The sequence below is a fragment of the Sipha flava genome, unplaced genomic scaffold (assembly GCF_003268045.1).
Source record: "Sipha flava isolate LNK unplaced genomic scaffold, YSA_version1 250_pilon_pilon, whole genome shotgun sequence".
In the NCBI taxonomy this organism is placed as follows: Eukaryota; Metazoa; Arthropoda; class Insecta; order Hemiptera; family Aphididae; genus Sipha; species Sipha flava.
The window spans coordinates 305,693-321,574 of NW_020272902.1; the positions used below are offsets into that span (position 1 = coordinate 305,693).

Here is a 15,882-nt window from a genome sequence, read left to right on the forward strand (position 1 = left end):
CATCTATATTCCAATCATTTGCATCAACTGCCATTGCTTATAAACATGTAGGTATGTTTCAAAATGAATATTGGTTGTGGTTATTTTATATTTGAAACTGCTAAAAGACGATATTTATCCCGGTGAAGAAATGTGAAACACACATCCTGTTTATTTGAAAAGATTTACTTAATTTAAAATGCAATGCTAAAGAATCAAAATAAAATTATTATATGATATTCTGTGTGCTCTGTATTGATATGTTTATAAATTACAAAAAAGTTCTTTATCCATCATCATTTTTACAATGTATGCTATAAATAATTAACATAGAATTTTGTGCTTCTTTTTAAAAGATAAAATAATTTTAAATTTGATGAAAGAAAAACATTATATTTTCTATTAACTAATTTTTGTAGGAAGTATAAATATTTTATTCTTATAAATATGAATGACTAAGATAGTTCAAGACAGCAGTATTGTTGATTCGGTGATTGTATACAAGTGGAAACCATTATGTTTTATAAATTTTGTAAAACAATGTGTTGTATTGTTAGGTTAAAAATATCATTAGGATTTTATGTTGTTAATATTTTGAAAATCCAACCTTTTTTTGGCTTATGAAAACTAATGTTTTTTTTTATGTATAAATAGAAATTAGCATCAATTTTTTTTCTGCTACGTTAGAACTATTATGACATTAATTTTGTGAAAAAAGTCGCTCTCTATTGAAAAATTGTTATTTGGATTTATAATATAATTATAATTAATTAAATTATTTGGTAAATTATTTATATGTATACCATTTGAAAAAGGAAAAATATGATTTTTGTCTAAAGCGTTAAATGGTATGTAAAACACTGACTATCATTCAGTAAAATTTATAATTTATGAAAGATGCTTATTTTTACTATCATTAAAAATAGAAGCAAGGATAAATTTCTTTTCATTATAAATTAATAAGTATATTTATGAAAACAATACATTTTATATAACATGTGAAATTCGAAATAGATTGAAAATAATCATTTAGCAATTTGAAAAAAGTTTATAAACTAAATTAATTTTTTGGCTAAACAACTTAAGTGGATCGGTGAAGTGCAGTTATTTTAGTCAAAACATACCCATCTTTTGACCATCCTACCAATTGACCTAATAATGCGAAAATATTTCTGAAAACTAATTTGAATTCTTTATTGCGTCTACTGAGATTGATCAGTCCACTTTTCCCAATTTCACCCCCCTAAAAACTATAATTTAATTTGTATATTTTGAAATTTTTGAATTTTGAAAAGTTAATTAATCAGAATTCTTAAAATGTAGACTTACCGATCTTAAGTAAACATAATAATGAATTCAAATTTGTTTTTAGAAATATTTTCGCATATTTAGGTGGATCGGTAGGATGACTAAAAAGTACATAGTTTTTAGTCAAATATAACACACGTTCTGAATCGTTCGCGCGCGCGACGATGCAGCATTGACTTGTACGGCGCGAAAACGTTCCTCCACCACTACCATTCCACCGCAAATATCGCATGTCACCGTCTGCGACGGATTACTTAGAAATACTAATAGGCTATTCAAGGTACTGGACAATTATAAGTATCTTATATATATATTAGTATATTAATAATTTGGTATGAATTAAAAATAAAGAAATATAAAATAAAAGATTGTTCTGAATAATTTATTCATTTGAGCTTCGCTTCACACAAACAAGTCACTACTAAAGTTGTTTCACTAATGAAAAATATTAAGACGTGTTTCCGTTCTTAGATAGTTTTTATACGCTGCACATGAATTGCGTCCCAACGTAAAAACATTAATTTCCTTCCCATTTCATACAGACTTAGAATTGTCGATAGCAAATTATGACTATCGGTAGGTTAAAAATATTGATTTTTATCGTTGTTATGCAATTATATATAAGTAAAATGAAATGTGAAGATTTAAATTATAGGAATGTAATATAATAATTAAAATAAACAGTAGTAAAGAAATTTATAATTATAAAATTAAAAAATTAAAAAACTGATATATAATCAGAAAATTGCTGTACTTTTTCATCTTCGGGTAAAATTGATACAATTTGATACAATTCCGTCCGTAAAACGATCCTCCACTTCATCTGATATTAAAAATGGAAGACCAAAAAAATATTTTAAGAAAATACTAATATCTGAATTTGTTTCCGTATTCTTGACTTAAACCAACCTTTTGAATTTTCCTCCACCAACTATGACCTAAATGAAACCTCCTTTCATTTGAATTAACGGCCAAACTTTTTTTTTTTTGTATTTTTAAGCTAGAGAATTGTACAATCTGTAAAATTACGGTTTATAATAAGCATAAGTGATAAGGGAGTTAGTATAGAAAAGACAAATAGTGGGTAAATTAACAGACAAGTCGAATAATTACTATTATTTACATCGATTCAGACGGAGGATTTGAGTGAAGAGACCATCCATTGATGGGACTTCATGACATGTTGTGGTGGGGGTTAGTCTAAAAGTAGATCACGACACCATGTTTGTTTTAGACGCCTTCTGGGGTCACCAGGAATAGCGGGAGAAGATAGTTTCGAAATCAAGGGGTTACGATGATTCTGTAGATTTGAGTACATACGTTTGTAAAAAGTTTTGGCAACGTTTTTTACTGTTTGGATGGATAGTATCATTAGAAAGTATCATTAGAGACATAAAATGGGGCTTTAGTTATTTGTCGTAGGCATTTGGATTGGAAAGATTGAATTTTGGTAATATTGGAAGGTTTGGCGGCACCCCATAATTGGATGCCATATGTCCATATTGGTTTGAGGAGTAACTTGTATGATAGAAGTTTATTTTTAAGGTTAACATGTTTTGATGTTAAGAGAAAATGTAATTGTCGAGAACGATTGTTTAGAGCAAGCCGTTTGGTGTGGATATGTGTTACCTAGGTTAGCCGGCGGTCTAGATGAATACGGCCAAATTAAAATTATAATATGCTTTAAAGCACGTTCATCATACATGTAATCGTTTAAACAAACCCGGACGCAATTCATATGGTAAATTAGATAAGGCCGGACGCAATTCGTGTACTCGCTTATCAATTTTTTTATTTCGGGACGCAATTCGTGTGTAGCCTTTTTATAAAGTGTGACTTTTTTTATTGATAATAATTTTGGTAAAATGGGAAATAAAAAATTAAGGTTACTCAAATTTAAAGAAATGGGGGAAATGTTTCATCAATTGTAAATTGGCAAAAATATCACATAAAATATACTGTAAATTAATAGAATAAATTAGTTTTTTTATCATTACTAGGGCCCGGAAGTTCATGAACGTAAAAACCATCAAAATATGCATGCAAATAAGCGCATATGCTTAAAATCATTAAAATATGCTCTAAATATGCATTTTATTTTATTTTGGCAAAGTTTTTATTATGCCATATTTTTCAACAAATAAATTTTGAAATATAGGTATTCAAAGTCTGACATTATCATAAAATTTAGTAAAAATTTATACAATTTAATAAAAAAAAAATAAATAACACACTGTAGTACAATAAAATATGCTGTAAAATGTAATTTTATTTTAATATATATATATATACATATCTTTTTAAAAAATCTCAAAATATATGAAAATATAAACACTAAAATTTAATTTTTGAACACTTGATTGTGATTCAAATTTTTTAATAAAATGAATACCTACAGCGTTTATTATTATAATATTTAACCCATTATACTTTAAAATAGAAAACTCGTATTTTTATAATAAATATTCAAATTTTTAAAGATTAAAACAGTGAAATTGAAAAATAACAAAATGTTGACGAGTAAAGAAATGTAGAATTAGTGTTATAGAAATAATGTAGAATAGACGGTGTACGATCATAATACAAAATGTGGAAGGCAGAAAATTATGTACGTATTGTTATTTTATGCGTAATGATTATTAATAATATATAATATATATAATAATAATATAATTATATATATATTATAACATATATAATATATAATAATAATAATAAGTGCGGATTTGTATGCACTTAAAAGTATCGAAATATGCCATATAATATGCAGTAAAAATCATGAAAATATGCAAAAAATATGCAAGAATTTTTTATTTATTTAAAATTTATAATTCAACTTAAAAAAATTAATTACTTAAATACTTAATACAAAAAAATTTAGGGAATTTTCTGAACTTAATTTATTTTCAAAATTTTATTTATTATTAAAATAAATAATCGTATGCATTTCAAGTTTATCTTCTGTAAAGCTGTGTCGTTTATCGGTTAACATATTTTTAAAGACTGAAAACGAACCCTCGATGTCAACCGAAGTTATTGGGACATATTTGAAGCAAGTGGTATGTCGATAATCGACTGACACAACAAGAGCGATTAAGTTTACGTTGTAATCGATTATTTATTTTTAATTTTTCTAGTTGACAAAATATTATTTTATACATTTTTTTTTAAATTTTCATTTCAATATGCAATAAATTTTGAATTTTGCCAAAATATGTAAAAATATGCAATAATCTCTAAATATGCAGAAATATGCAAAAAAAAAAAATTCACCATTAGCTTCAAATTATGACGATTCGTGGAGATAACTGACAAAAATCCAAAAATATTGAAACGAAAAAAAATATGCCATTGCATAGAAATCCGCGCTCTAATTATTATAGTGTATTACTATACATTTTTGTAGTTATTTGTAAATTAGCAGATGAGAAGTAAAGCGGGTATTACATGGTGTAGACGTGTAGTTCGGGACATGTACACATACTAATAACATTCACTGCACAGTCATAAGTAGGCTTAGGGACTTATAGCTCTAAAAAATACACAAATATGCATGCAAATATGCTTCTAAAATCATTAAAATATGCATTTATCTGCATTAAAAAAAAAAAAAATGATCACATAGTACACAAAATAAAACGTGTTCATCGGATGTAAATGTATCTTTAAACTCCGAAATAAAACTTTGTAGTCGGCTACTCATAGATTGTTGTACTTTCGGCATTACACAATGTTATAAAATATACGCGTACGACGTTTTACGTATGATTCGATGTTGTGTGGTTGCGAGATGCAAAAACAACGACGAATAATAACAATGCCGTAGCAACCAAACATTGCGTCCAGGACGAAACTTCAAAATGCGCCCTTACGTATTTTCAATTTGAAAATATTACGCTTATTAGATATTATTTTCGATGATTTTTTTGATTATAATATGAAGGCTGTTAAAGATTTTGTAAACAAAATATACGACATTGACCGTTGTAATTCTTAACATTAAACGCAAGATTTTCATTTTTGCGTTCTCTCAGGAATTGTGCCCGGGGCACCTCTCTCCACCCCCTAGCTACGGTCCTGGATAATAATCAACTGAACTGGACACTAAACAAATAATTTATTATTCTATATCAACTATTATCTTTATCGACATCCGGTCGATATCTAGCGGGTTATACGGTTGATACAGGTTTATAGTAGTATTTATACTTACACGAAAATTATAACAAGATATGAGAGGTAAATTGCAGATAGCCAGTGGCGGATCCAGGGGGGGCACAGGGGCACGTGCCCCTCCTGTCAAGTGGGATCTAAAAAAAATGACAGGGAAAATTTTTATATTTTTATAGCTTTCATAAATGTTTTATTTGAATAATTTTTTTATATGTACACTATTATTTAAATAATTTGAACTTGACATTAGTAAATATCTTAGTATAACTCTACGGTCTTTACTAGTTACTTTTAATATCGTATTTTTCTATTGTCGGACTCCGAAACTCCCAGCATATCACCATGCGTCGGACTGCCGGTGTTACCGCTTTTTTTCGATTGTTATAATTTAAAAATAAATTTTACAAGAATGATTATTGTGCCCCCCTGTCAAAATATTCTAGATCTGCCGCTGCAGATAGCATATTACTGGAAGTATTAAGTCCTCTTCACATATTTTTTTTCGATAGGTTGAAATATGTATTCATAGTTTTTAATTATAAATTTGGAAAATTTGTCAAAATATGCAAAATAAGAATAAACATTTTAAAATATGCACTCTCCTGCAAAATCTATAAAATATGCAAAAATATGCACATTCAAATTTTAGATCAGATATCATGGCACCGAGAAACGAATTTATTTCACACTCTGCTATATTTAACAATAATTAAAAAAAGGATGCAAATGCTAGAAGTCCTTAAGCCTAGTCATAAGTCACGCACGCACGCACTTAAAATTTACCTATACCCAACTTCTTAAATATACACCACCACCGATCCCCTTAATACATATTTTATTTATTTAAATTCATAATTTATTTAGTGTAATAATTTACAGTCGTAGCTATAGATGGGGGAAGGGGAGCATATGTCTCTAATAACTGAAAGGCTTTACAATTGTTTAAAACTTCAAGGAATAAATAAATAAATAAATAAATAGTTTATAAATTGAAATAAATAAATAAATCCATAATCTAGAGTATATATATATGTTATATATATATTATACATATATATTTATTTACGAGTATAAACCATTTATTAATTTTGGTTGTATTCTATTATTTAAATGCAATTTGTCAATTTTAAATCAGTGATTTGTTTTTAAAATAAAATTATATTTTTATAGAATTGGCAATTTTTACAAATTATAATTTACCAAAAATATTTATTAAGTATTATTACTTTCTTTAAATATCTACCTACTACCTACTTTTTACTATATTTATACATATTTGATCCAATTTTTACTCCTCTATCTATAACAGGCATATTAATTGTCAGTCCTTAACTATTTATGTTATTTATTAATTTTGTATCTTAGTGGGTCACACACAGTGGCACACACTCAAAAATGAATAGGGGTAGCATATTGAATGGAAAAATAACACCCATCCACTAAATCACTTTCAAAAACAGACCCGCGGGGGTTTCGCCCCCACACCCCCCTAACTAGAATTCTCTAAACTTGTTCAAGATTTAATAATAAAGTATTGAATGTTAATAAAATAAAATACAGGTTCTCGGTAGCTATTAGTTTTTATTGATTATTGTAAGTCTTAATAATTATGCACACTTGGAGTTAACATCAAACTTAAATTAATATAATAAAGCTTTTTGCAATAAGCTACTATTATTTGCAAATTTATTAATTACAGTATCTGTGTCAATTTTAATATCATTTTCACATGATAGTAACATTAAATTTTCTAATTGACTTTCACACATGTATGAAGTTTGTTTTTAATAATTGTCAATTTAGAAAACGTTCTTTCGGGTGTAGAACTAGCAACCGGTAATGTTACAGCAATTTTCAAAGCTATACTTAAGACAAGAAATACAGACTGCAATCTACTTATTTTAACTACCTTCAATACAGTAGATAAACTGCATTCATTTAAAGGCAGCTTGGTGAAAGAAACATTTTTTAACTGGTCTTGAGTATCCTGACAATCCTGGGGCCAGGAGGACCACCCACCCACCCAATTTTTCAGGGGTAGCAGCTGCTACCCATGAACCCTCCAGTGTGCGCCACTGGTCACACAAGTATATCTATTAAATAATATGCATTAATGCAGTTTATCCTTAGCTGGTTAATCATACATATAATATATATTGAGATGGGATGGTCTTGAAAGGCTTTTTTAACCATAGAAGAAGAAAAAGGTTAATCATACATTTTACAGTTGTACAAGTACCTACTTTGTTTAATAATTTATATACCTACTTCAAACTCAGTCATAGGTATAAAACAATTGTTACGAATGTACTCATACTATACTGTAATAATCATAGAGTGAGAATATAGTATACTAGCTGTCTCGACACGGCGTTGCCCGCGTATTAGTTGGTTTTTTAGCATTTTCGTAGGCCATGTATTAGTGTTATTATGTATGAGAAAATTTAAAAGTAATAGGTAAAGTATCTAAAAGTTGAAATTAAGTACAAACCAAAATATATATTTTCTGAATTTACATTTTATTCATCTTATATTAAATTATTGTTTGTAATCAGTGACCTACTTACAAAAAATACTATATACATTAAAAACATACAAAAATAAATTAAATTATTAAAACTAAAAATTATCTAAGTACTACTTTGTGTACAACATTCCTGGTTAACCTATCTTTCGCTAACACGAAGAGATTTGATGGTTTTCCTACACGTGAGCAGGCAACATATAGCTGTCCATGTGAGAAACATGTGTTTTCCACATCCAAACCGCAAATAGACATTGTTTGGCCTTGAGATTTATTTATAGTCATCGCAAAAGCTAAACAAATCGAAAATTGGAGCCTTTTAAACGGTATTGAAGATTCCGACGCTATCAGTGGAATACGTGGCAACAGGGCGATATCTCCTTTAAATTTTCCCGACAAAATTGTTGCTTCAAGAATATTTTCGGTCATTTTTTTATGACTAAACGTGTACCGTTACATAATTGAGGTGGGTTTAAATTACGTAGAAGAATAATTGGTGAACCAATTTTCAATTGAAGGTTGTGTGGTGGCATTCTTGGCAAATCCAGAGAATTCAAAAATTCAGTTGGAAAGTTTACGATTTCGTTTTCATCAATAACTGTGTCGATTGATTTAAAAGACATCAAATCACCGGGCAAAATCTGTTGTATATGGAAGTTAATTTCGTTCACATCAACATTTCTTGCTGCCAAAATAGCACGATTACAGAGCCAATTGTGATCTAAATAATAATTCAATATATCCGGAAAGACACTCTCAATTAGTTCATTTCTCGTTTCAACAACAGTGCAGAAAATATCTGGTAATTTTATGTATTGTGTATTTTGATGCAACTCAATTTCACCATTTCCAATATCCAGCAATTGTTTAGAAAATACTTGTGCTGTTGGATCATTTTGCAATTGTACTCGCATATTCATAGTCAGTCGAAGTGTCTCAACACTTGTCCATAAAAACGATTGTTTTAAGCATGCGTTGATCTCATCGGCAAAAGTAGAGTGAGGAATAACTGGTAAAGTCTGCCGGAAATCACCGGACAGTAGTAAAACAGTACCACCGAAAAGTTTATGGTTAAGATTTTAACTTTTGTTTAAACACACGTGTAACGATATCGTGACGATGTATTGATTGTTGGCCTGGTAATAACAAACTTTTTATTTCTTCCCAATTTGGATTACACGTAAATGTAACAAACAAATCAGGTCGACCGTAATGACGTACATAAGTCATCGCATCTTGTATGTATTCCTGCATGCTCCGTGGACTGCCGATGTAGCTTGAAGGTAAAATACATGCAGTTCCGATGTCATTGGCGTTTAAATTTTCATCGATGTTTCCGGTGATAGAAATACACCGAAATACACCATGCAATTATACACATTTATTAAAAAGTTAATTAAAATATTTAAAATATTAAAAAATTTGAAAAAAAACTATCCTATATTTTAAGTTGGACCAAATTACACACGGTGTAAAACATTTCATCAAAATCGGTCCAGTAGTTTCGGAGATTATCGCGAACATACATCGTGACACGAAATTTTTATATATATAGATAGTAGGTATGTAGTAATAATATAATATTTTCACATGGCAAATAACCAAAGCCAATAGTAACATACATACAGAGATGGAACTAGGAATAATTATGCCCGGGTAAAATGTTAAAATTACGCCCTATCCATAGACTAATAAACAAATAAATTGTGTTCTTATAATCAATATACAATCGTACTTATTGAATTTTAACCTAATATCAGTATTTAACGAAGTTAAAAATATCAAATTAGTTGTAAATAATTACGAAAATTACACCCTCTAAAATGTTACGCCCGGGGATGAATCCCCGTCTTCCACCCCATAGTTCCGGCCCTGCATACATATAATCAGTGGCGCACACAGAATTTTTTTTTTCGGAGAGGGGTCAAGGTAAAAATATAACACATTTTACAATTAATAAAATTATGCAAATCTTTTATATGTTTTGACTTAGATAATAGCATTGATAATAGAATAGACTATTCTATAATCAATGATACTAGGTATTCAATACAAGCTCTTCATATTTCAAACTTTTTGTAAACCAACTTTTATTTGTAAATTTTAACCTAGACATCGGAGAAAATTTCAGTGGTGGGGGGGTTACAACTCCTTAACTCCCCCCCCCTTGCGTGTGCCACTGCATATAATATAGATAATATAGAGCTACTCTGTCGTTTTATATGTGCTTTATGCGCAGCCTGTAGTGCGATTTTGTACTAATAATAATAGCACCTCTAGTGGCTTAATTAACATTAATTGTAATTTTTATAGTTTCATTATTAATTTCGTTTTAAAACATTATTATTTTAATATTGACTATTTTACAATATATTGAGATTTCAAACATCATAAATATTACAATACAATTAATAAAATGTTTCTTACAGCATGATATAAAGATAAATTCTGTATGTTTTGTATTAATAAAATAATAGAATATCTGAATAATTATAAAACAAAGTAAACAATACAATTTATATAATTTTTCACTTATATCAAATATGATACATGATATTTATGATCTAAGGTTTTTCACAACATACCATTATTATTATTGGTCATATATTTTACAGTTCATTTTACACGGGCAAAGTAATAAAATATACATTAATAATATAATAAAGTGTACAATGTTTTACCTATAGATTTTAACACATTTTATGGATACATCAATACATTGAAATTAGTTTTCAAAGTGTTAGTATTATAATACCCAGGAATGGCGAGAGGGTGGGTAGGGAGGACGAGAGACCCGGAGCCCGTACGTCCGATAAGGCCCGTCGTTTCAGCATTGTACATAATGTTTTTGTTGTACAAGTGGTCTTGGTTGGTGCATCTTAGTCAAACAATTGCAAAGAGAAGGGGGTCGGAACCCCCGCAACCCCGGGGCCCTCAGAAGTTCTTGTCGGCCCTGATAATACATACTTTAAAACAATATACATATGTATTACCTATATAACTTACAAATATAAGTAAAAAAAAAAAAAAAAATGAAATTTCATATGATAAATGATTGAGAGGAAATATTATAATAATTGTTTATTAATTTTAATTACATTTTTTCTGGTTCTATGTATTTTGTAATATTCACTGGTTATTTTTTTGGATTGAATCATTAGTTATGATTAGGGCTCGGATTTCCATGCATTTGCATCTTTTTTTTTTGGGATGTCTTACGCGATGCTTTCCAAGCTATAAATTTGTTTCAGGTACTCCGTGTTCTACCCACCAACATTTTTCAGCGGATTTTATATTTTTTAGAGTATTTTTTGACGTTTTTAATGCATTTTTTATATTTTAAGACATTTTTGACCTATTTTTAGAATTTTTAGAATTTTTAGAAAAATATACCAGACAAATCTACTTTAAGAAAAAATTACGTTTGTCAAATGTATGAAAACACACTTATAAAAATTAGGCAGTATATACAAAATAAAAATATTTGGATCTCTCTAGACGAAACAACTGATGTAGAGGGGCGTTACGTAACAAACGTTATACAGTACTCTTTCGTTAACACGAACTCGGTTAACACAAATTATTGGATAATGCGAACCGGTTTTTCGATCCCAAGAAAGGCTCTATGTATATGTATACTATAAGATAGGGTTTTTTTTTATTTCCTCGGTTTATACAAATTATTTCGGTTAACACGAAACTCGAACGAATTTTACTTACCATATTGTCGTTTTGTTGATTAACACGAACAGAAAAATGTCAATATGTATCTATTTTCGTTTTATTATGCCTTGACTCTGATCAACCATGTGTAAAATAGAATATTTTATAAGCGATGAGGGCAATGGCTGTATCGTGGAATGATGTAACTGCAACAACGATCAGTAATTGTTTTAAAAAAGCCTGGAACATTTAAAACGACGCAAACTTAACCCTGAAATATACATTGAGGATGTACAAATATTAGATGACGAAGATTGGAATACATTGTTAGGTTTAACTTCTGATGAAAATGCTCAAACTTTTTCAAGTTTTATACTAATGGATAATGATCTCAAGGTCTGCGATGAAAATGCTAGAGATGATGAAAACTCCAAAATCTCAGATCAAGAAATTGAACCTACAGAACCTCCAGTGGATAAACCTTGTCGAGCTGATGTGTTGGCAGCCTTTGATACACTCGTCAAATTTTCCCAAACCAGTGCAGAGTTAGGTTGCAAATTCGATGACCAGTTGAACAGCATCAGAAAACAGTGACTAAAAAACTATCAAGTTATATTCACCCAGAAACTCATCACTGACTTTTTTAAACCAACGTGTGTTTTTAATTAATAAAAAATTTTTTTTGAAAAAATGTATTAAAAATATTTGTTTATATGTAGTATGTACCAAAGTAATGTACATTTATATTTTGAAGATTACATAAATAAAAAAAAAAATTTATTTGAGCGTAAAATAACGTATTAGATTTAACCTTCTCTGATAATACGAACAAATTCGTGTTAAACGTATCGGTGTACACAAATTTTTTTAACACGAACAGGTTATTTTGTGGTCCCGTTGGCTTCGTGTTAACGAGGGAGTGTGGTAGTTAGAACTTTAGAATTAGATACGCCCAGAAAAGTATTTTTACTAAATAGCAATGTTTTAGAAAAGCGAACCATAGTACAATCGCGAAATTATTTTATAGATCTCTTTTAATTTTGTGGCCATTAAGAATAAAACATGACATGGTATTACTTTTTTTGGTTGATGTATTTCCATACATGGTCAAGGCTGGACAATCTTTAAATTCCTTGTATTCTAAAATGATTCATGTTACTGGTGTGGCGCATGTTTTACTCGAATATCAGAAGAAATCCAGGATCAATTTTCCGAAGTTTATCAGTTAATTTCAAATGTAAAGGAAATTTTCTTAAAAGTGCCATCCAGAGTGGATACATTTAAAACTATGGTTTCTGGTATTTCTTTACCCTCTCAACTTATAGTGCCATGATGGGGTACATGGTTAACTGTAGCATTATATTATTGTGAGCACTTTCCGATTATTCAAGCAGTTATAAACAAATTCGATAAAGAAGATGCAATTTCAATTGTCAACAATTACTTAGTGAAGGTATTTTAAAGAATAAATTAATATACATTAAATCAAATTTTAGTAGCCTTCCAGTTGCAATAACTAAACTAGAAACATCAGGATTAGCATTAACAGAGTCTATAAATGTTGTAGTTACGATTAAAAATATTATAAAAAAATCACCAAGTCAAATTGGAAAAAATGTAAATTTAAAATTTGACAACGTTTTAAATAAAAATAAAGGCTTTAATCAAATAAAAATAATATGTCAAATAGATATTAATTCAGAAGACTTAACACCTAACGATATGACGTTTTTCAAGTATGCTCCTATCATTTCAGTTGATGTTGAGAGGTCATTTTCAGTATATAAGAACATATTGGTAAACAACCGTCGATCATTAAAATTCCAAAACTTAAAAGAAATACTAATCGTACAGTGCAATTCAAATATGTAATTTAATTTTTAATTCAATTTTTGATTTTAATTTACTTTTATTTTTTGTAGTGTAATGTAAATTAAATTTCATTTTTTACTCATTTTTTAATAATAATTTGAATTTATTAATAAATTATGCATTTTTTGATATTTTTAGGACATTTTTTAGAGTTTTTAGTTTATAAATGCATTTTTTGAAACAGCATTTTTTTGATATTTTCAGGGCATTTAAATCCGAGCCCTAGTTATGATACTAACGCCTCTTAAAAGTTTATTGATATTTTTAATGTATGAAATATTAAAAAAAAAAATTCATAATTTTATCCTTAGTATTTTGTTTTAAATTGGGAATTTTACAGTTTAGTTAAATGGCCAAGTTCCATTTATTACATAGTTGATGTAGGTACTTTATGGTTGCAATCAAACATAGATTGATGAAGTGATAAAATTAATTTGTGGACACTTTAATATTGAATTAATATTTTTTTAAATTTGTCTCATTTAAATTATATATCCAGGGATCATACTTGCTTCTGAAATGTCAAAACTTCTCCTCAATTGATAAAACTATTATTTGATTGCCACTGATTTTTTATTAAATTTAACATGACCATCTTCTATTCAAGCAACTTTTTCAGATTTATTTTATTTAGAATAACATATTTAGTCGATTCCTTCAAGGTTTACATAAAAAAATTATAATTTTATTGAAGACATCATGATTCATGAGTTATCAACAAATGTTTTGAGATATTTTAGAAAGATATGTGGAAATTCAGCAAGAGGTTAAATATTAATAATATAAAATTCATGGTGCTGTATGTTATTGATTCAAAAACAAGTAATACTATTATTTTTACCAAGAAACTGTAAAGTATTTACGAACATAATTACAGCTTTTTATTGAAAAACGTCTATGCTTGAATTGAACAAAAAACACTTTTTATTGATTATTATTTCATTTTGACTTGTTTAAAACTTTTTCAACAATTATATTCAATGATTGCTTTGTTATAATAAACATTTTGGATAGTATGGATATTGATATAATTGGTTCATGAGACCAAGGCATTATTTTAATCAATGGTCCAAAATGAATTCAAGTAAGTTTTAGCTGCCGAAATATTTTCTATTTTCTTAGGTTTAAACTTTTTATCTAATCGAACTGAAATGTCTAGTTTTATCTTGCTGCTGAATCCGAATTCAAACATTTCAATTTGACGCGAAAAAACAAACTGCATTGTACTATCAGTTTTCTAACAGTTGGTGACACTGTTGCATCAATGATAACACTCATTGATAGCATACGCTATGCCGAAGAATTTTAAATATCCTTAGTCATTGCTTGACGCGAAAAACGTAATTGTTTTTGAGTTTTGTGCTTTTTTTTTCCTGTAATAAGTCGAAAGTCTTACCGAACATCGCGATAATCATGTCCGGAGGTTACGATAGAGCGATCACGGTGTTCTCACCTGATGGTCATCTTTTACAAGTGGAATACGCTCAGGAAGCAGTGCGCAAGGGATGCACGGCCATAGGCGTGTTGGGAAAGGACTGCGTCGTGCTCGGCGTGGAAAAGAAATCGATTGCCATGTTGCAGGAAGAACGGACCGTGCGCAAGATTTGCCCGTTGGACTCGCACATAGTTATGGCTTTCGCCGGATTGACGGCTGATGCACGGGTCATCATCAATCGGGCGCAAATGGAATGTCAGTCGCAGTACCTCACACTCGGTGAGACCGTTACAACCGAGTATATCACCCGTTTCGTTGCGTCTATCAAGCAGAAGTACACCCAGAGCAATGGTCGTCGCCCGTTTGGTATATCATGTTTGATTGCTGGGTTCGACAATGATGGCACACCGCACCTGTTTCAGTCCGAGCCGTCGGGCATATACTATGAGTGGAAGGCCAATGCCACTGGGCGTAACTGCAAATTGGTCAAAGAATTCTTACAGGTATTAATATAAAAGATTTTATCGTTGTACAGTAGTTTATATTTGTGTCAGTTGTAAGATATCTCTTGTTCACTTAAACAAAGCAATGTATTATTCAACAATTTGATTATAATTTACCATTTACTGTTCAACTTATCAACTATAGTACTATGTTGATTTGTTACAGGATAATTATAATGATGAAGCTGTTAGCACTGAACAGGGTACTATCAAATTAGCAGTTAGAGCATTACTAGAAGTTGTTCAATCTGGCCAAAAAAATATAGAATTGGTAGTTTTGAAAAATAATGAAAAAATGAGAATGTTAGATCCAGCATCTCTTGAAGAAATGGTTAATGTTATAGAAGCAGAAAAAGAAGCTTTAGAAAAAGAAAAAAACAAGCAAAAAGATAAACAATAAAATTATTTAATAAGTCTGGTGAATT

At 29.4% G+C, this 15,882-nt stretch overlaps 3 protein-coding genes across 3 annotated transcripts; 1 reads left to right on the forward strand and 2 right to left on the reverse strand.

The window, feature by feature from the left end:
• Positions 1–8,086: 8,086 nt before the first annotated feature.
• On the reverse strand, positions 8,087–8,413 carry LOC112684487. Its single transcript, XM_025556041.1, has one exon. It carries the CDS (start codon positions 8,411–8,413, stop codon positions 8,087–8,089), a length of 327 nt encoding a protein of 108 aa, XP_025411826.1.
• Positions 8,410–8,904, reverse strand: LOC112684488. The gene has a single exon (XM_025556042.1). The coding sequence runs from the start codon at positions 8,902–8,904 to the stop codon at positions 8,410–8,412; it is 495 nt and encodes a 164-aa protein (XP_025411827.1).
• A 5,897-nt stretch (positions 8,905–14,801) lies between these two features.
• LOC112684462 (proteasome subunit alpha type-7-1-like) lies at positions 14,802–15,882 on the forward strand. The gene is made up of 2 exons (XM_025556006.1): positions 14,802–15,457; positions 15,624–15,882. Exons 1-2 carry the CDS (start codon positions 14,933–14,935, stop codon positions 15,855–15,857), a joined length of 759 nt encoding a protein of 252 aa, XP_025411791.1. The 5' UTR covers positions 14,802–14,932; the 3' UTR covers positions 15,858–15,882.